Below are 23,306 nucleotides of genomic sequence, written 5' to 3' on the forward strand. Positions count from 1 at the left end.
ATACTTCATTAAAATCAAAAGCTTAAAGACTCATTTAAGAAGCTCCTGGATGTCTATGCCTAGAAAATTCTTTAATCACAGCCTGTAAATTACCTTTGAGATAAAGAATAACTTGCTGGAAAATGAGCATGAGTTCTGATTGCCTCCTGAAACATTTTTATGTCAGTTTTTCAAAAGAAAACATTTTGATAGATTACTAAAAAAAAAAATACAAAAATCAGAAAACAGAACCCAATCTGAAACATCTCAGTGTTGTGCCATACGGGTTTGTACATGGTACAAGACATGGATAAGACTGAAATATCCTTTTGTTTTTTTCCTTTCAAGAGAAGAGATCCATCTGGACCAAGTAGAACCAACAAGAACACACACACCTACTTGAGCCCTGATAAGTATTCCTCATATGGATGTGTACTACATTACCTATTTCTCTCTGTAGTATTTCTGAAAAATGCATGCTGTAATATCACAACTTACACAGAACTCTCTAGGCAGCATGCTAAAGACATTTGTTTCTTGTTTTAGTACTTGCAAACCATATCTCTAAACTACAGAAGAGTAAACAGTTTTTAGCCTAATTTCCTAAGACTAAATGAGATAAGTCTGAATCAATTCCATATAAACTTTGCAAAGAAATAAAGGCTTCAAAGACAAGTGAAAATTTGTGACTACTCCACACTCGCTCTGCAAGTGGGCTGCCTTTCTGTATTACAGTCCTTGCAAAGTGTTTGGATGGCTTGTTTTTCTCTAAACTGTCCACCATTAGACTCATAACTTTCCAAATGCCTACAGTGGATTTTTACATGGAGTGCAGTACTTCTTGTTTTCTGGACGCTGGGCAAAATAGATGCAATATTCTTGCAACTAATAAAATATCAGAATTAAAAAATCCTTTCTGCTAGGGACTAAGGAGGGAATTCATTGTTTTGCTGCAGCTGTAAAACTCCCAGGGAGAATCCACCATGACCCCCACCTCAGGGGCCCCTCAAGCAGGTGAACAGTCTCTGTTACTGGCTGCCTGCCACCCCCCAAGAGCCCACAGCACATGAGGTGCTGGGGTCATGCTAATAATGGGAATGGATGTGGCTGGAGCTTCCTGTACAAAGCTCTCCTCTGCTAATACAATAGTCTATAAATGACTACAGCTGGGGCACAATTTGCCTCAGGGCTGATCTGTCCTCTGCTGGCAGTTAAAGAGCCACTATCAGGCCTCCAATATGCCAAGTATTTTTCTCTACATTGCTTTCTCAGCCTCTGCTCCTTTGTACTGATGAATCCTTTCCTTTGTCCATTTTACAATATGCTAACCACACTGGTGATTCATAATAAATTAAAAAATAACAGAGGCTGTCAAATTACTAATACAGTAGATAATTTTACTGGGAAAAAAAATTAATCCTGGCTGTTTTGAAAGTAATGCATCAACTCCCATCTATCTTTAAAACTTTCTGCTGGAAGTGACTGGTGAGGAAAGGTATTGCCTTCTTACTTTAAAATCTGGCACATGCACACTAAGCACTAGGAAACTTTTACTATTGTTCACTTCAGAATCTTAGTAAATCTTTATTCTTTTAACTTGTGTGCACTTGCTTGTGATACAGAAGAGTAAACCACTACAAATTTTACAAACTGCTCTAGAGGGACTTTGGGGTTCTTGAATGTTTTAATGTATTTAAAATGGTTCAGTACTTTGCCTCGTTAAGCCAACTCCCTCTAGATATGCTCTACTTATATAAAAAAATGTAACAGAAAGACATGCTTAGGATTTTTCAAGGTTTCACCATCAGAATCTAGAAGCTAAAGAAGTTTTGCAAGGTAGTATGAGTTTCCCCTGTGACCCATTCTGAAGGAAAGGACTGCTGTCCACAGTCCAGTCAGCTGGAAACCCTGTAAACAGCCTTCATCTATGTTGTGCTTCCAAGGGGAAAATCACTCCAAGGAATATTGATTTTAAGGTCACTGACCTTCAGTGACAACAACATACTTTGGCCCACCCATGCTAGTAGTAAACTGCAGTCCAGCCGCTCAACCAATCTTTAAACTACCTTTGCTACACTCCTCATCTGTTATGCTGTAGTCCTTCTTTTCACTGATAAAAAATGGATAAGCTGTAGCTGAAAACTGTAAGAAAAAGACATAAATCCATAGTGTGTGACATAGTGACTGACGCTGTTTCCAACTGATTTTCAAAGCTATAGATACTTTTGTATTTAATTACTGATTAGTGGTAGCTGATTTTTTGCATTGTAAGCTGTCAGAGAGCAGGTATCGTAACTACTAAAATGACAGGGGGAAAAAAAACCCACAGAAGCAACACTCACTAATCTGTTTAATTGATTCATGTGAGTAAGATTCTGACAACATGGCTCTGAAAAGAACAAAGTAGTCCTGAAGAATGACAATGGTGACCACTTTTCCCCCTCTGGGAATAAGGAAGACATGGACCAGATGATCTGCTAAGGCAATCTTTATTGCCTGGTCCTAATTTCTGAGTTGCTGTACTTAGATCCTTATGAATCTGTAGAGCTGGACTAAAAAACTAAAAGATTTTGTTCATTAAATTGTCTTCAAAAAAGATGCTTCAAAGGATTTTTATACTATTATTTAAACTAAATTATGGTGCAATATTAGCTTATTAAGACAAGACTTCAAGCTGAGTAATTTCCATCAGCTGGACATAACAGTAGTTAAAGAAATAATGACTAAATGGATAGCACCTGATGCAATTCATAGTAATGTGGCACAAAGGAAAAAAAAAGAACATTTTTTTTCCAAGAGGAAAGGAAAAGGAAAACCTGAAGATTAATTAGGGGTTTGTTTGTTGGGCTTTTTTGGTTTTTTTTTTTCAAATTGCTCTTACTTATATTAGTCAGTCCTTTTACTTTGGCATCTCAGCATTTTACATGTTTTAATACTCCTTCCTTAAAGAATATAAACCTGTTTTTTCAATTACACTGTCAGTTCCTCAAGGGACAGGATGTCTAGTGTTTTACATACCATGGCTAACTCACTCGGACTTGTACCCAGTGTTCTTAGGAATCAAACTGACTCTAAGTAATAACAGCTATAGTGGAAGTAATGCTTTGAAATTACAGTTTGTTCTCGGAACAAAAATTTAAAATCACAAATTTTAAAAGCTTTGTAGAAAATACATGTAATTTTTTGTGGGTTTTTTTTTTTTAGTTGTGTTTTTGGGATTTTTTTAAAAATCTTTTTTAATTGTATGGTATGAGACTAGTAAGTCTTTTCCTTTCCTGGAAAAAAAACAGCCTATCCTGTCTGATTAGTTTTCACTGGTACCATATCTGTAGAAGGATCAGGTACGCAGGAAGGCTCAGTAATAAGGTTTTGAAAACAAGGCTTTCATAGTTGAATGTTAACTAACCTTTGTTAGCACAAGCCATCCACTTCAGGTTATCAGCAAAGGCAGCTTCTCTTCCAATCAGATAGGTAAAAATACGAACCTGAGAGCACAATGCAAAAGATCAAGTCAATTAATACTGCATTTAAATCTCATACAGTGGAACTTCAGATACAGATGTATAATTCATATGGATAGACCCTTTTTAAGAAAGTATTACTGTTTAAACAGCACAGTAGGTTAAAAAAAAATAAATTTCTACCAGTAATGTCTTCTAATGACAAAATGTGGCTTTTGTTCAATGTAAGACAATGGCTGATCTCTTTGGATGTTTTTAATATCTGATATTTAACTAAAGTTATGGTTAAATGGTTAAAGTGTGACCATAAACTAAAACCACTGAGGCATGAAGCAAAACTGCATGTTCTAGAGAAATATAATCTTCACTTATGAGTTGAGAATATTGCTGCAGTGTGGAAGAAGAGGCATTTAATTAGCAGATACTTCTGTAGGTAAAGGATCTGAAATACCAGGTGAGCAAATTCTCCTCAGTTTCCAAGGTCCATAAGATACAGTATCTTTGTCAACTTAGAGGCAGCTACCCACTTGGCACTTGCCCAGGTGGTACTGTGCTATCAAGTGATAAACAGCAGAATTGTGTGCCAGGTTGCCACCTTTCACAGATAGAAATGTCTATACAAAAAGCTGTGCAGCTGGTCTATGTGCTTGCATGCACACAGACCTACACACCTTTGTCCAGGAATTCTAGAAAAATGATGCTTGCCTTAAAATTCTGCCCAGATAAAATTTCTTGGCAGATAAGGGCATATTTTGGAAATGCTAGATGCAAGGAAGGCCTTGATATGATAACACATGTTTGTTTGGACTCCCCAGTTCCATATTATAATACTTACACCTGTAAAAAGTGCCAGTTCACCCTCATAGGAGGCTGATGACAGCATTGTCTATCCCATACCTTCCGCTCTCAACCCTATTTTATACATGGGAAACTGCAGCAAAGATAACTGAGTGGGTTTTAGCTAGATAAACAGAGAATGGAACAGGAGCATCTTGTCCAGAGCTTCCTGTACCTCACTAATACAAGTTTGTGTGGCACTCACAGCCCGTCTGTTCAGCTTTGGTCTGTAACCACCATAGGTGTGTGCTGAGCAAAGAAATCACAATCCTGGGTCTCAGCATATTCCATCTAGAAACCCCACAGTTCCATACCTACCATCTGATATAGCTGGGTAAGATGGAGCATACTGAGCCTCACTTGATCCATCTAAGCTCTCAGCAAGCGAACTGGGAACAGCACCTGACAGGAACAGCTAAAGCCCGTATTCTACCCTCTGAAGCTCTTGCCATGCTAAGGCATATGTTTCTTATTCCATGTGCCTAAATTTCAACAACTATTTACCCATTCCCTAATGATTTGTCCAGGCAAAAGTGGCCAAGTGCATACTGGTATATTAGTAAAACAAATGCAAAGTGATCATTCCCTTCTATTCCACTGAAAAAACACATCTGCACTGCTGAGCTCAGTTTTGGATTCCCCCATACAAGACACTGACATACTGGAAAAGACAGCATCCACCTTCAAGAAGAGTCTAAGAGGGCAACACAGCAAGGGACAAATGTCAAAAAAACATCCTAAACAATTCTGACTCAATATAAGGAAAAACATTTTTATCATGAGGGTGATAAAATATTAGAAAACATTGCTCAGAGATGCTGCAGAAACTGCATACTGGGAGACATTAAAACACTGACCAAACAGTTCCTGAGCAGCCTGATCTAACTTCACCTGCTCTGAGAAGAGGGTTGGACAAGATGACGTTCAGAAGTCCCTTCTGATCTAAAGGATTCTATGAAATCAGCAATATTTTACACAAAAGATGAAAAATTTGACTGATTTCTTATTGAGAATCAGTCAAATTTCTAACGAACTTGTTCTATTTTTTATTATTTTGAAGATAAAATAATTAAATTACATTTGGAATGGAAAATTACAATTTGTAACCAGAAACATGGTGCTATCATTATGGATGAGAAGAAAGAAAATCACTAACTCCATATTGTAACACTAAAAATAGTAACTAAACTAAAATCCTTTTACCTTTTTATCAGTATACTTAATAGAATCATCATGATCAAAACTGTTTTTCACAGAAACTCTATTATCACCATTAAAAAGCTGTACACAACAAAATATATGCTCCAGAACATTTTATTCAATACCTAATTGGGTCTCACATTCACAAAATAGACATACTTTAATTATGCACAAAGCTAATTACACAGAAAAAAATGTCATGATGTGAGAAGTTTATGAAGACCTCTAATTTTATTCATTTGCAATTAAAAAGAAAGAATTTCTTAGTTTTTTAATTAGTGCTGTTTTCTCAGTCAAATGAAATTATTTGTAAAGCACACCAATTTAATATAAAGTTCCCATAGGTTTTTTTTTCACAGAAATTTTAAAGTCTCTCTGAAAGTTTCACTCTTTACTGTCAGTTACGATCCTATATGCCCTCACTGCTCTTTTGTCCATTTTCTTTATGCCATATCCTGTTTCTAGACATTCATGGTGTTTTACATTATTATCAAGTCTACAGACCAGATTTCAAACACAAACCTATTCCCAGTCTTTCAAACATAAAACATACATAGAACTCAATCATGATTTATATAGTTTCAAAAGTATACATACTGATTGTGTACTGTGGTTAAATACTTTGAACTAAACAGTATGCATATAATCCTATTCAAGACTCACAGCATCAAACAAAAGAATGGTACTTTTATGCTTTGATGGCTACAAAAAGCATTAATAAAGAAATTTTTATTCTCTAAACGTACATGAAAAGGCACAGTGAGATTTATACCCTCAAAATACAGCATAAATCACTGTCTCAATTTATCTTCCTGAAAATGATGCTTGAATATAGCCTATGATGAGACAGAATACATCTGAGAGGTTTATATTTAATGATCTGCTTTAATCTATAAAGAATCATACTACACTGTGTTCCTAATGAAAAGAGACCAGCCTTATCTAAAAGGATGTGCAGGAAGCATGCTAGTAGGTGTAGGCAGCAAACTGTTTTAAAACTGCAAAGAATAAAATTTCAACAAATCAGTATCATAGATTACTACAAGGAAGGAGCTGCCTCCATGATACTGCTTTTAATGATTTTTCTCTGGGCATCTTTTAAACATATAGTTTATCTCCAGTTTCACTAGAAGATACTTTAAGCAACATAGAAAGTACCGGTAATTGTGTGGCATTACTTGAAAAAAATAAAAATAAAAGCTAGAGAGTAGAAAGCTAGTACTGAAGATGAATGATCAGAGCTTAAGTACTGTTTTCCTTTCCTATCCCAGCGAGTTGTGTATTTTTCTCCATGCACTGTTCACTGTGCATGTTATATAAATGATGTTTACTGGTGTCAACATGACGTCTAAAATCTTTAATAAAACAAAGTATAAGGTAATCTATAATTTTAAAATACCATTTCTATGTTGGTCATTACTTGATAAAATGACTTAGTATTCATAGTAGCTTCATAAGAAAATAACCATTTAAGGTCACATGAAAGTATTATAATTAAAAACAATGCCACTGATACATTAAAGTTTTTCTTTTACATTGACTTTAAGGATACCTTTATAGATGTTATCAATATTGTTTAATACTCTGTGCATAATTGTGAGAAGAAACCTCAAAATCAGCTTTGATAGCAAATGATTCTAATTATAGTTCTACTTTTAAAATTTCATTTGATCAGTTCAGTGAACCCATCAGTGTAAGTTCAATTCACTGTGAGCTTGCAGTAGGAAACACTCATGAGTTCTTAAGCATTCCCTGTAGAAGTAATTTTACAAATACTTGCCTTATTTTCTGCTTTCAGAGATCATAGCAATGACTTCAGTAATAAATTTTTAGAATTGAAACTTGCCTGAGTGAATAAGTCTACATTCTAAATCCCATTTTTCAAATCAAATTTGCATCTACATACCTTTTATACTATACTAGTTTTACTCTTTAGGATAGGTATCATATGTAATAATTCCAGATGTGCTGGTAGCATCCAGCACAATATACCATAATAATTATATATTATACCTTATACTTTATACCTGTTTTCTGAATCTACATAAAAATACAATTAAGTCAATATTATAGAAGTATAACCTTAATTTCCAGTATCTGAAGGGGGCCTTCAAGGATGCCAAGAAGGACTTTTCATCAGGGACTGTAGTGATAGGACAAAGAGTAATGGGTTTAAACTTAAACAGGGCAAGTTCAGGTTAGATATAAGGAAGAAGTTCTTTACTGTAAGGGTGGTGAGGCACTGGAGTGGGTTGCTCAATAAAGCAGTAAGTGCTCCATCCCTGGCAGTGTTTAAGGCCAGGTTGGACAGAGTCTTGGGTGATATGGTCTAGTGTGAGGCATCCCTGCCCATATCAGGGGAGTTAAAACTATATGATCTTAAGGTCCTTTCCCACCCAAACCATTCTATAATTCTATGAAATTACTTCAACTTCTGCACATGGACAAGACCTATGCAGTGATGGGCTACATATTGTGCAAAACAGGACACACTGTGTCATAGTTACTGCTGAAGTTGTCATTGTAAATAACTAGACATTAGGTACAAGATTTAATAGCCACCTATATTCTCAGATACCTTGTAAGATAAGTGCTGTTAAGGAAGATACTGTTAATAGTGACCACCGATTTTTTCTCTTTGTGTATCTGAAGTAACTGAATGGGAAGTGTGTCAGAGCTGTTCTGTTCTGCAAAATGATTGCATAAAGTGCCTATTTTACTCAGACAACCCAGATATAACACTAATATTGTACATTCTACTCATAAGTATATATAGTACTGAGACACACGTTTGAAATCTCTATAATTTCTAATAGATAAGGAAGCATAAAGTGTCTCATTCTGTGGTTTATATTGTTCGTTAAAGATAACAACACAATAGAAACTACGAGATTTAACATAAGTATACACACTATATACACACATATACACTGATACAGGTGTATCAGTATCTTATGGTACAACACAGTGTTAGGACACTAAAAATCCTTTTGAATCCATATGAACAGAACATTTTAGTCAAGGCAGACTGAATAAATTCAAAGTTGTTACAAGCTGGTCCCAGAAGATCCAATAACAACATTTACGTAGTCTACATATGCTCTGGCTAAGTACATGCCAAATGAGAAAAACACCTTTCAATATCCAAGCACTGTGACTGAATGAAGAGACCATTTTTATCTGAGAAGGAATCTGCATCAGGGAGTGTAAGCACCTCTCTGGCAAAAAACATATGACAGAAAGAGAACCCTTCAGGTGTGGATAATTTCAAAAGCTTTGTAAGATACTTGAGAGAAATACCCGAATCAAAATATTTTCAATGAGCTTTAAACTATGATCCCAACTATATTAAGGCTTAACATGAACTGTTAGCTGTGGAGAAAGGAAATATTCTTAAGCAGAAACACTAGTTTTAAATTGATATATTTTATGCACAAAGGTGAAAATTGTAGATGTCAGATTCACTGAATGCAAGCAAAACTTACACCAAGAGCAAAACCTTTAATCTTTGGAACTACACTTGCTATTTCTACACAGCATGTAGTCCCTACAGATGTGCCATAGTCTATTTTTTTTAAGCCAGTGTTCATAAAAAATGGGTGAGAGCTCCACAGTAACATTACAGAAATGGAAAGACAGTAGAACTAGACTCTTTAGCAGAGCTTGTGACTTTCTCACTTCATATTTTTCTGCAATTTTCTAAAGCGAGTGTTGAATGGCAAAGAATACCATTTGAGATTGATGTATTTTAATTATCTTCAAAACAGCTGTAGAAACCTCCCATAGATTACCTCGTTATTATTTCTCATTCCTGACCTAGAAGGATCACCTCTGTGAAAGAGCACTCCATTCAGTTACTATTCCTACTACAAGATTGCTGCATAAGCTCAAATGATTCTGAACTGTGGAATCATATTCACTCTAAGCAACAGACTAATTTCAACAGTGCATTTTATGATAGTGAGGTTTTACATGCAAGACTGTGGATTCAGGTCCAAACCACTAGTCAATAGCAAGCTAGTCAGAAGAAGCAAAACATATCAACCACTGTCACAAGTTGTGCATGTACACAGCAGAATTAAATATTAAGGCATTGAACCACCAAGCTCAGTAGTTCAAACAAAACTGAATACAAAACTTACACAAAATACTTAAATCATCAGTGGATATTTAACTGTGTAATTATCATTATTTTTAACTTGCTTTCTCCCTGGTTTTACAGCAAGTCTCTCACACTCTTGTCACTTTACCTAGGTACAGATGATGGTTTAGGCTACACAGGTGGTTTGCTTTCTCTTCTTTGTAGCATCCCTTCAATTTTTGAAAAATTAAGAGTTAATAAGTTTCTTGCTTTTACAGCATAGGGAATATTCTAAAGTTTGAACCTTTAAACTCTGGACAGACAGCTTATATAAAATCTCAGAGATGCATACACTCAGCCGTGAGGAAACCTAAGACTGGCGATTTAAACGACAGCTATTTCAGTGCTAACCACTTCATCTGAAATATCCACTTAACAGTTTCATCCATTATGCATGGACTAATCTGAACTGTCCTCACCTCTGAAACTTCATTTAAATAGCAGGATAGAGAAGAGAATAGGGACCTTTTTCTATCTATGTTAAGCAAGACAAGTCAATCTGCAATATTCTACACTGGAACTGTGAAGTCATATCTTCATGCCAAACAGCTGGTAAAATAGCATTTCCAGAAACTTAAAATATAGCGTGGGAGGGGAAATGGGACTTCTGCTTGCACCTGACAGTGCAGATCTCTGTTTGCAGCTGCAATCTATTTCATGGACACCTTTAGCAAAATAGTCTTTCCTTTCTCACTCAGCAAGAAATAAAAATAGTCCTGTGGCAACAGCTATGGAATTTAAGCTATAAGTGGGATATAGTGATGAAATTCAAGTTCTCATAGTTATAAGTTATGGTGGTCCAGGAACACCCTAGCTAGTCTCTGCATAGATGAGTGAATGGACTGATCGGGAACAATGGATCAACGTGAGACTGATTGCCTGAACTCCTAAGCAGCCTCGCCACAAAAGAATTGGCTTAATTGTTACAGGAGCTCTGAAGGTGGGAACTTGGGAGAGTCCTGGAGGTTTTCCCAGGCAACTCATGCTATGGCTAGACCACCTGATAGACACTATTTGTATAGTTCAAAGTGTTCCTTAGCTACTCGGTTGGAGAACCTGGCCATCCCAGAGACTTCTTCAGGCAATTCCTGCTCTAGAATTGACCAAACTGCACAGGGAAATGGTACACATGCATATCATCATAGTAGAAAACCAGAGAAACAGTCACACAGGAGAGAGTCTTTTGAACATACTTCAGATAGTTAGGAAATATTTTGTACATAACTTTGATAATAAATAACAATGAATCATTCCCATGGAGTAGTGATAGGCAAGCAGAGGCCCACTGGAAATAAAGATTCAGCAAAACAGCAACTTAGAGCATCTCGCCCAATACAGCTGAAGATACTGTTGCAGGCACCCTTATTATCTAGACAGCATGTGACCATCCTGGTCAAGATGCTTGATTCCCCACTTGAGTATCACCCTTTCCAAAGCAACAGTCTCAATGGCGCACTAATCAAAGAACTTTGATTTTCATTTGATCAACAGCTAAAAAAATGGCAATAAGAGCAGATGAGACCAGAGCTGGTCTAGATTTGATTTGCATTCAAGATTCACAAAATCAATTCTCTAATTGCCTGCATTTAGTGAACCTAATAATGAAAATGTCTGTCATTATTTTAGGCCTCCGGAATTTTTCATAAAGAAAAATCACTGGTCTCCATTAACATATTTTAACCTGTGCTACACACTGTCATCTGAGTAGTGAAGATGGGCATCCAGGAAAAAGATGACTCATTTTTGTACTGACATTTAATTTCCTACTCCACCAAAACATATTCATGCATTATCTAAAAGGCACTGAACATTTACATAGGTAAGCATATAAATATATGTGTATATTGAAGTGTTTATTTCTGATTAAACGCAGAGCAGAATGATTAACAACTTTCCTTAAGAGCTGGTACCACTACTCTAAATACAACTCCAGAGCTTCATTCTCAAAGGCTACTGCTGACAAAAAAACAAGTTCTGATGGAATTCTCTTTGAATATGACTAAGACAGCACATGGTATGTATATAGGGAAATTTAAGAGCTTAAGGTGAAAATAAAAATATTCCTTCGGAAATTCTCACATGCATCCCTTCCAGGCAGACTCATTTTTCTATTCAGAAAAATAGCACTAAGGAGGTTCCCCACTATTTGAAAGTCTACCAAGAAGTAAAAAAATAAAATTAAAAAATCATCCTCATTCTATTCTTTTGCTATTTCAGTTTTATTTTGTAAATTACTTGTCTCTATAAACCAGCTTCTCTTTCTGTTAATTATGAAATTTTTCATGCTCCATTTCTTTTTAGCCTTTATTATAGCACACAGTATCCTTAAAATAAGTTCCATAGGATAACCTTATAAACTCCTTTTCCTTTAAGCCTCAGTAACTGGTGGCTTCTCTTCCTTGGGGTCCTGCTGCTTTATGATTTTCTGATGTCTTTTTTAGGTTCAAATTCCAAAAGTAGGTAAAGTAAATTCACTCCTGAATTTAGAAAAAGACTGAGGTTTTATTTACACTACCACTGCTTTCCTCCCAACATTACACTCTACCTTTTGCATTTCAAGACTGGCCTTTGGTATCACTCCTCTGTACTTAATCTTATCCTCCTATCCCCATGGTCCTGCAACCTTTTTTGTACAGCTGTACCTCAGAAGACACCAAAGGGTAAAGAGGCAATTGATACTGCAGTTGCTTCCTATGCTAAGGAGATTTGCATTACCCTGCCACACTTTCCTGTGAGGAAATCTTTATTTTTGAGAGTTGTACTGGATCCATTCATCAAGATTCACATTCAGAAACCCTGAACAGGCCACAGGTCTTTGCCCAAATAACCTTTCCAAATCTGAAAAGAGAAAAATGTTGCATTTGCACTGATTTTTGAGATGTGTTATAGCTTCTAATTTTAACCTATACACACATAATCTGATAATAATAATTCCAATAATAACAAATTCTAAGTGTACTCCAGTGTAGCTGGTTGCTGTAAAGGGCATAATATACCAGGCAATGAACAGGCATGGGAAAAGAGCAGTAAAAATACAAGATCACTCTAGAAACTTAACCTTATCTCCAGATGTCTTCATAGCTTTTTTAAAAAATTTAGTTCTTTCTTTATTATGAAGAGGTGAAAAAATGAGTTAAGGATCTATTTGATAACAGGAAATTCCATAAAACAATGTTTTAGATGAGCACACAAAATTCTACTGATAAGGGCTACAAAGCCCCGTGATACAACACAAGATAGCACTACTACAATATCTTGTACCCTATTAGAGACCTTTACCCTGTAAGGTGCTGAAAGACTCAACTTACACTGCACTCAGTGCAAGGAAGCTGTGAAATTGAAGCTATTACCTCATGAAATTGAATCCTTAAACGTTAAGTTACTTAGAAAAAGGTTCTTCATTGTTAATTTTCCTCCTGTAGAATTTAAAATATCCCTTTTGGAAAAGTGCATTTATGCATTTCCTTATGTTTTCTCCTTTCTTCAGCCTGTACCCAGACAATCTTATAACAGTGTTTTCTATTATAGTGATATCTGAAACACCATGCATTGTACCCTAAATACTGATGGGACAGTTAATGGAAACAAACCCCAAATAATTAATAGGTCTAATTAACTGGAAACCAAGATATTGTAAGCAAAACAGTAACAAAGAAAAACACTTAATCTGTCTGGGGATCATCCAGCAGCTGAGCCCTCCTTTCCCAAACATCCGCATCCCCAACAGCTCTTTTTATAGACCTACCTCAGAAAATACGTGCAGGAAAAAAAGGAAAGAAGGAAATTGATTCTGCAGTTAATCCCTTGTGGTCAGGGGACAGCATTACTGTGTTCCACTAGCCTCTGAGCAGCATTTCTAGATCCAGTCTTTAGGTCCAGGGCTGCTGAGAGTCATTCTTAGAAAATTCAAACAAGCTACATGTTTTACTTGAGACATCGAGTTAGGATAGTTCTTCTAACATTGAATATGTGCTGACATCTTTTATTGATTTACAGAAAACTATAATGTAACTCCAGATTTATGACAAATAAATTCCCACTGTCAAAATTCACCCAATACGTTAGGAATATTGTTAGCAGAGGAAGATGAGATTATACTATTTTATACTGTGCAAGATAGAGCAGGTGATGAAGCTGTATTCATGATGTAAAATAAGTAACCAGTAAGGTACAAAATGTAATACAACACTATATATCTTGAATGTACTAAATTCTTTTAAGCTGTTTAACAGTTAATTCATCAAAGATAAAATTTTTGCAGATTTTGAGAATATTCAACTTTTGGGCTGAGACTATGTATAGAAAATTACATGCCAGAGTCTCCTTTTCAAAAGGTTATGATTACTTGAAGAAAAAAAAAAAAAAACCACAAAAAAACCTCCACAACATTGCCAAACCCCACCGTACCTTTGCTGTAACTTTTACTTTCAGCACACGCTATATCATTTTTCCCACCTTTACAAATTATTTTGAGACAATGCGTTAAGTTTGTTAAAAATATTTCAGGTATATCTATAGGGTGCCAATAAAATCTTGATTCAATTCAGCACCTCCAAATACTGTGTATATACTAAAACACTTTTACTGAAGAACTTTTTTTGAAATATTTTACTGTGCTCTAGAAACTTTTATTTATTCTACTTTTTATATCCTTCTACTGGTAAAGCCAGCCACGATACCATGAGTTCAGCTATCTGAGGTCTAGAGGGAGAAGAAAATTTTAACTTATTATTTTATAACTTCCAAAAATTACCCGACATGAGTTTTCTATAATAACAATGTTACTACTTCAAAGTAAAATATGATTCTACTGATTAGAGCTAGGAACAAGTTCCGTGCTCTCATCTGAAAAGCTAAAGAAATTCTTGTTTCCAGTTCTGATATGCAAGATTCAAGATCAGTCATTACAAACCATTAACAGCCAAGCCTAGATGAAATACCTGATGTTAATTCAACTATACTGATTACTGCCATTCTTCAAAATGCGGGTGGATTTGCTGAAATATAGAACAGATATTTTTTCCTTTAATGCAAAATAGTAGCCTAAACAAATTAATTTGTCTGAATGGAGAGGAGGGAAAAGGATTAGTGTGGAAACCATGACATAACCAACTTTTTTGGATCTAACTGAAGCTTCTGTGGAAAAAGCAGGCTCATACAATTTTTCCTACTGCACTACTTAGGCTTTCTTGCATATCAACCAATATTTTTTGCAAGAATCCATGAGAAAAGAACAAAATCAGACTAAATTCTGAGTAACCAAATACTGCCAACATCTCCACTTCTGTTATTACATAGCTCCAGGATGTAACATAGAACAATGGTAACTCATTTGCAGTATACTTCACTGTGCATGGTGCAGACACAGATTAGAGGGTGACATAATGGATAAAGCACTGGCCTTTCACCCTTGGGATTTCATCCAGCCTGCAGTCCTATCAGATAATGGGTTTGGCAATCTCCACTAGTCTCTTTTGGACACTTATCCCCGTTACAGAATCTCTGTTATTCATCATATAATTTAATACACCTGGCAACCTCACCACCAGTTCATTCTTTTGATACATAATGGCCCAAAGTGAAGTCAAAGGTGGTTAATGCTCTGACAACTGGCTATTATCTCCCATAACAGCTGATTTTGAGGGGATTATTACAGCCATAAACCATTTTATAAAAACTGGCAACTGGGAAAGCAGTGAAACAAAATAAGGTGATATTTAGAAGTTTTATCACTGATTTTCTACCAATCTGTAATGGAGTTTCTAGCATCCAAAAAATGCTGGAGAGGAAACTTGAGATTAAAGGTATAGATCATGAGCCAAGAAGCTGAGGCCTGAACAAACTTATAGCCAGAAAAGCTTGACTGTTTGAGGTTACAGCTGCTTTTTTTTCTGCCTGTTGTTCTGTCAAATACAGTATATTTCTTCTGTATTTTGTCTGTTATTAGCTGACCTCTTCCGTTTATCAGGATTTGTCTCCAGTTTTAGATCCATAGCCTCATTCACAAATGAGAAAGGGACTTCACTGCTATCAGGACCAATTGCTAAGGAAATAGGTTATATTTTCAGGCAAGATGAAGAGGCTGTACTCAGTTTATGGGATAAGAAATCAGCTCACTGAAACTGTGGGTAAGCTTAGGAAGAAGATGGGCAATTGAGACTACAGTCTAAAGTACAATGGCACTAACATATAAGCAAACAGACAGTGGTACCAAGGTACTCAGAGTCAAACAAATCAGCACGCACAATTCTCACCTGAAATAAGAATTAAGCCTGTAAAAAGGATTTTTAAAATTTCACTAGCTAAAATCTAACAATGTAGTTGCTGTCTGAGCACCAAATTCTGCTACCAAAGGCAAAATGATTTTGTAGCCATCAAACTGTAGAAAGGATAATTGAAAAAGGTATCAGATACAAGGTCCTTCTGGGCTTTCTAGTAGATCCACTCAGCTACATCTGTACAATGCCATTATACATATTATAGGTTAGTAGAATTAGTTGGACGCTATATATTTAATCAACAAAACTGTTTCATAGAATAAATTCTGTACAATGAAAAAAAAAAAAAAAGTCTTTCAAACAAATCCAGAAAAATTTGAACCAAAGCCACTCCTGCTCTGAAACTCATTACTAAAAATGTCCAGTTGAATAAAATATCTGTTTCATGGAAGCTTTATAGAATTGTGTCGAAGTGAGCTTCTATTTTGTGACTCAGGATATCGCCTACCTTTTTCATGCAGACTTGACTTGAGCAAGGAGATGTAAATCCCTGCCTGTGTACTTTGAAGCAACCATTTTAGGTGAAAGTCAATATAGTGCTGAGCTCGACTTTGTAAGCCTATGCTTATTTTGCATGACTGAATTTTGCTAGTTTTTATACTGATTTCAGTGGCTCAAGGTTCAAGTTTTAGAATCCAACCAGCAACAGGAAGTTTTATGAAGTAGCACAGAGAAGTGTAGTTACATCTTCTCATATAATGCAAATAATTATACAAATTACAAGCAGAATAAAAAAATTGAAGGCTTTACTTACAAGAACAGGAAAAAAGTTTGTGCATGGAATTTTAAGATTACTTTACTAATTCGTTGAAACCAAAAATCAGCCAAAACAAAAGCTAAAAAGGCAGATAACTGCTCTGACAGAACAGCAGACCCATTGCTTGGCAAAGTGGTAAGAATGTCTATTTATTGTTTGACTTTCTGTGAGTAGAAGCAATACAATCCCTTTAAGAAAATCTTTCTGAAAATGCTGTTAGTGGATAGAAAAACAAATGAGATTTTACATAAAAACTGTCTGCAGTGCTGAAAAGCCTTTAATCCTTCAGACACTGTGTATATACACCACAAATTGTATGAAGCATCAAAGTGGTACAGCAAGGACATTAAATAGACATCATGCGTCTCTATCTTGACATTTCAAGCAACTGAAAGCAATTGCTGCTCAGACTATCATAGTATACTAGTCAGTATTACAATTACTATACAGACTTTATCTTTGATTAAAAATTAAATTTAGCTCTACTTTATCTTTTTTGTAGCCCTACAGCATTCATGTGTTCTCACAGTTAAGTCAAACTAAATATTTAATACACTGTTATAATTAGCTACAAACTATTACCTGATTTAAGTTTGTAAATGACTGTGAAAAGACTCTGGAGGCCTAACGCTAACCTTCATCCACTCCAGTTATATGAGAGAAATTACAGACTCTAATTATACTCTTTAAACTGCAAAGAAATAGAATTTTCATAACCAGCTTATTAAAAAATGAAGACCCCCTTGGGACAGGGCAAATTGCTTCTACCCTGATCCGCTTTATCCTTGTACAACACCATACAGAAGACTCATGTTGTCTGACTTACACAGCTCATATTTCTCCCAAATTAATGAGCACTCAAATTATTCCAGCTGCCCCCTTGGCACTGGGAAAAATTGAAAATCCATGGCTGCCAAGTAACATGTATAACCCAGCTGCTAAATAAAATGTGCTTAAGGGGACACAGCTGTTGAGGTGCCTATTTACATTAAAATAAGTCCATGGACACAGAACAAATGCCTAAAGACAGCAAAAAGTGCATAACACTTTGCTTAACCCTTTCACTAAACCAGGTCACAAAAATTTGCAACATCATTTATAGGCTAGATGTAAAAGCACAAACTTTTCACCTTATGATTTATTTCTTCCAATTTGTCTAATCTTGGAAACTTTCTGATATTCTTCTGCAGAACTGGTAAATTCAGGGGAATCACATTAAATAGTACAGTTCACATGACAGAAAGGGCAGCTGATTTTTGAAAAGAACTCCACTTGGTAAAAATACAGAACATTTAAATCCATTCCCTGCTCTCCAAACATACATGTAGTGTGATAAGCATTATCTTCTAGACAGTAAAACTTCTGAAAATGATACTTGCAGGAGATTCACACAGACTTGTTGAGTTAGACCAAAAGGAGACCATTGCATTTTTTGTGCCTTAACCCACATAGTCTGCTAACTCATGTGCACATGAAATTAAGGATACCAGGTATTATCTTTAAAATGCTAAACAGTGTAGGAGCTCTGTTCCATAAGTGTTAGCTGTCTTCTAAACAAACAATACTTTATAATTGTTTTATAAAACATGACTGTAATCCAACTGATTTGAAAATTATCACACCAGGTGTGAAGCCATTAAAATAACAGGGGCCAATACAATGTATTGCAATACTTGGCCAAGATCTAGCACCATAATACAGTTTCAAATTCTACCAGTCAAAAACATTTGCTTTGTTTGGTAAGCATGTATGAGATCCAAGCCATAAGAAAGTATATGCAAGCTAATTCTAACAAGAAGTGTACAAAAAACAGCAGATAACGAAGAGGAGGTTCAATTAGTCAATAGCTTATTTATTTTTGCCTTTACCAGAAAGTTTAACTTGAGCAGTCACTATGACATAAAGATTTTTAACTATGGGATTAGAAGCTAAGGTCATATTTGGAAAAGAATGGTAGATAAGTAAGATGTGTTTAAATCAATGAATCTGGTAACTATTCAGAGAGTATTCAAGGAACTAATCAAATGAATCTTTAAACCATCAGTGAATATTTTTGAAGATCTGTGGACAGCAAAGGAAGCGTCAAGGACAAGAAAAGGGAATCATATTTCTAAATAATTTTAGATTTTATTTTCAAAACCAAGAAAAAGGAAAAAATCCTTTAGAATTACTTCCTAGATTTTACTAAACAGTAAGACTATAGCAAAGGTGATTAATCAATTCACAAGCATATACACATAATGTAGAAAGAAATAGCCAACATCAATGTAAGAGCTACTCTGTGAAACCAATCTGATTTCATTTTATGACAATTCTCTGATGTAGTACAAAAGATACAAGAGGAGGAGAAAGGTATCTTGAATAAATTCTGTAAGTGTTTTTCAGAGAAGTATGGTGATCAACACCAATCTAGGATTCATAGGCAGCATATCATCCACAAGAACTTCCAATTGGGACTTAGAGAAAAGACTTAGAGAAAAACAAGCCATAGCACGTTACCTGCTTAGTGATGTTGCGTACCTCTAAGGACTACTAGCTGAATGAAATGAATGTAAGGTGAATGCACTTCTCAGCTGTGCTCTCAAAGTGCATTCATTATTGTCATATTAGGAAGAGAATTTGGTGGAGGGGGGGAATGACCTGGCCTGGATTGAGCACATTTTAATAATCTGAATCTGGATTTAGATGATTGACTAAAGAGAACACATAAGAATTGTCAAATGACATGAAGCTGGAAGTCGTTCCAAACACTTTGGAATACAGAATCAGAATTCAAAGTAGTATTTTTGTGCAAAAGAAACAGTCTGAAATGAACTGGTTAAGCCCAGTTCAAGTAAGTACATAATTAGGAGGGATAATTCTAATGCATTGACAAAAGATGAGGAATATGTTAGTAGAGCACCAGAAAAAAAAAAAAATCTAGATTTTAAAAAGAACCACAAATCCATTGTGGGTCAACAGTGGCAAACTACTGAAAGAAAAGCAAATATCAAACACTTGCTGCATGTTGCTGAAAAATGGCAATAAATACTTGACATGAATGCAAGATAAAGGAGGTGTCTATCCAGCTCTACTTGTGATAAAGAAAAATGGAAAAAAACTTAAGCTAGACTTTGTGTTCACTGTTGTGCCTGAGACTCAGAAAAGTCTGTGACAAAACAAGAACCCTGCATGTCCACAGGAATGTTTCTTTTACTTCTCATTAGCTATCAGAGATAATTTTATAAGCACTGTAAATTAGAATGTCATCCAACAATAAGATCCATTTCACATATGGCTACATACATTGTAACATAATGTTCATCCTGATTAATAACATTAAATACAAAAAACAGGTTTGCTTCATCATAATTGTTAATTTTTCTCTGACTGCACTCTGAAAGATTTATTCAATGATTTTCCCTGTGGTTGACTCCAGGTACTGTGGTTACTGAGCTAGATATATGTCTTCCTATTAGCCCTTTCATACTGTTGACAAAACATTGGGGGTTCTTACCTCTCAGTTTGAATTTATTAACATTCCAACACTTGTTAAATATCAACAACAGCAGTTAGGGTGTTTGGAAAGAACTATTTTGACTTTTTTAAACCTGGTGCTAGAAAGAAGGAAGAATGAGGAGCAAAACTTCTTTGGACACTAACTATGAGAAAGAGCTTAGGGAGGTCCATCCTTCGAATTCAGAGTCGAGAGCTACTTTTTTTTCTTTTCTTCCCCTCCTCCCTACCCCCCCCTTTCTTTTTTCCTTGTTTAACGTGACTCACACGCTATGCTCTAAGTTCTGTACTTAATTATAAAAACATGTTGTTTGCTTTCTCCATTTTCACTGCTGGTTTTGCACTGTCCAAACCATATAAAAGTATGCAGTGATGTCACCACATGTATCATGGACAAGAAAAACAGATGAATACTCTTATAAACACTCCTCGCTCTTAGAACATGTAGCCTAAACAAAGGGTTTCCTCCTCTTTTTAGAGAAACATGGGAAGAACTAGAAATGGGAAAGAAAATGAGGACATTGAGCATCAGCATGCTTATATTTGACTTACATTTGACATTAAGAAATACAAGAAAGTTGTTACTGGTGAAAAACAAGGAACTCCAAAGTTAAAGGATAAAATAATTCATTTTGCTGGAGGAGTTTTGACACTGAGCAACTGATTTCCTAATAAACTTCATGACACACTACATTTCCCTTATGGCAATCTTTTTCAGAAAATAATTGAGTCTATTCAAAGAGCACCTCTTCTGGCTTTTTACTGCCTCCATCACTATGCCAGTTACAATATCTAAAAATCAGATCAGTAATTCAGAACTCTAGGACATGTCTAACACCTGGAGTTGTTTTAAATATCTAAATAAAATGTTAAACCTTCAGTAATTTTTTAATACAGTTGCTTGATGCTGCCTTTGGGGCCCAAACACAAATAAAAAACATTCTACATACAAGTAGAATGGTAATGGCCTGTACAGAGAAAGCATTTTCAGAAAGTGTCTGTCCCTTCAGCACGTATCACCACCCATTACAGAATTAGTAATAAATCTGTCTATGAAGAGTGATTTCACAATCCAGCTAGACAAAAAGATGTCCCAAAGTCAGGTCTGCGTTTCAAAGAGACACCAGATACAGTAGAGATGTGGTATTCTGACACGATAGCTTCCCTATATAACAGTACATCGCAGGAAAAGCCATCCTCTTCACTGGACTGCAGAAAGGAAGTACAATAGTACAATTCTCAGGAAAGAGTGAATTGCCATGTGTGCTAAAATTACTTCTACATTGCAGGGTAACATCAGCTAATGATGGAGAAAATAGTACTGAATTTCAAAAAAAGCTTTCAATACATGAAATGAAAACCTGGTCATATCACATCTTGCATGATATCCTTAATTAAGTGAATTTCAGCTGATCATTACAGAACAAACCACCTACAATTCTGTGGCCTCCAGGGACATCACAAGCGCCTTTTTGGAGAGACAGCTGTCTGTAGATCACAGATTTGTCCCCAGGATCTAATATCTTCAGTTAAGGACAACGTGAATGCTTAGCACTTATTATCACTGCAATCATATAAAAAGGATACTTTAGAAATAAAAAAAAAGAGATTAAAAAAGAACATGCTCTTAGTGTCAAATAGAAGACAAGAGAAGCAAGAATGAAAGAAAGTCAGAAGACAAAGACAGCATTAAAGAAGAAAATAGCTTAAACTAGAATGAGGACAGCACTTTAGAGAACAGTAAAGGGCAGACTTTGCTCAGCAGAACAAAATGAGAAGTTTTTATAAAACAGGGAGTTAAACTGCACCAAAAACTAGACATTGAGAGCTCTTAGTGTCATGAAATTGAATAAACATTCTTCATCCATTGTCAGGCAAGGCAGGGGAAAAAGTGCCCAACTGAGATACAAAGGAAATGTAATAAAAATAATAAACATTAGGAAGTCAAGATATGAGCCTAACATTGTATCTTATGATCTAGTAAAAGGAAATATTGACTGCATATAAAACGAGACCAAGACAAAACCAAAACCACAAAAATACAGAAGAGAGAACACATCCAAGTTCTCTCTGTAAAAAGTATGCCTCAGGAAAGGAAATCTAATGTGCAACAAATTAAGACAGATTTTATTCAACCTTTTAATGAGACAGCAGAAAGAGAAAAGGGGTTACTCAATAAAAGGTAGAAGTAGGTTAATTAAGCCGGACAACGTCTGACACATGGAAATAAGTCCCTGCCCAGCTGAGTCTGAGTGCCCAGCAGTCCCAACAGCCCCGAGCAGAGACAGCTGTCACCTAGGGAGGGTCCAATCCCCAGCACTGATCGTTCGCTCTGCCAGAGGGAGGCAAGGAACGCAGGTGGGTGCCAGAGGAAGCAGAACGGCCAGCTGGGGGCAATAAAACTCCAGGAATCCTGGCTGATGCCAGAGAGCAAGAAAGCAAACGTTGCTCCACTGAAATCGTTTGCCTATCTGTCCACCATTCCCTTCCTATTCTTGTGCCCAGCTCCACAAATCCTTTGGGTTTGCCACTGCCTTCTCTTCCACAGGAAAAAAACTTGGCGTCTGTACTATTTCTTCTCACTATCACACACAGCATTTAAGGACTGCTATATTTAAACACTGATCTGAAATAAAGATAAGTGAACTGAAACACAAGACTTTTTCCTGAATAAATCCATGAGTGGACACTTAATTCAGAATAAAAATGCTAATCTGTTTGGAAGATACAAGGACAAGAATACCTGCATGTGGATTTTGGAAATACTCATTCAAATTCAGTAGATACTACTCAATACTGCCAAGCACAGGCTATAATATATGGTGTGCTCTGTACTACATGGATATGAGATGTACTTGTATAATGCCACATATTTCTTTCTACTGGAAGGAAGAGAAAAAGAAGGAAAAGGAGACCCTGGACAGAAAAGAGCCTTTATCATTTAGGTAAAAGATTTCACTTCGTATTTCTTTAAACTACACACAAGAGCTGCACCTTGCTGAAATCTGACAGATATGGTGTTATGCTGAATCATAATATGTATACAGCTTGCTCTAGTTCAGAAATCTCACGGAAAACTAAATACAATTTTCTAACAGTGCATTCATTTGAAGCAAATAGCACACAGACACTATCATCTCTTAGTTTATAGCTGTCAA

The 23,306-nt window shown here is 35.9% G+C and overlaps 1 protein-coding gene across 1 annotated transcript in view; it reads right to left on the minus strand.

Moving 5' to 3' along the window:
• The window catches only part of CACNA2D3 (calcium voltage-gated channel auxiliary subunit alpha2delta 3), a gene marked incomplete at its 5' end in the record, with an annotated part of 460,819 nt that overhangs the window by 158,110 nt on the left and 279,403 nt on the right, over positions 1-23,306 (minus strand). Inside the window, one exon of the mRNA XM_080625495.1 lies at positions 3,386-3,464. Coding sequence (XP_080481621.1) covers positions 3,386-3,464 — 79 coding nt within the window. The remainder of the gene's footprint in view (positions 1-3,385; positions 3,465-23,306) is intronic.

This window comes from Psittacula echo, assembly GCF_963264785.1.
Source record: "Psittacula echo genome assembly, chromosome: 9".
Lineage (NCBI taxonomy): Eukaryota > Metazoa > Chordata > Aves > Psittaciformes > Psittacidae > Psittacula > Psittacula echo.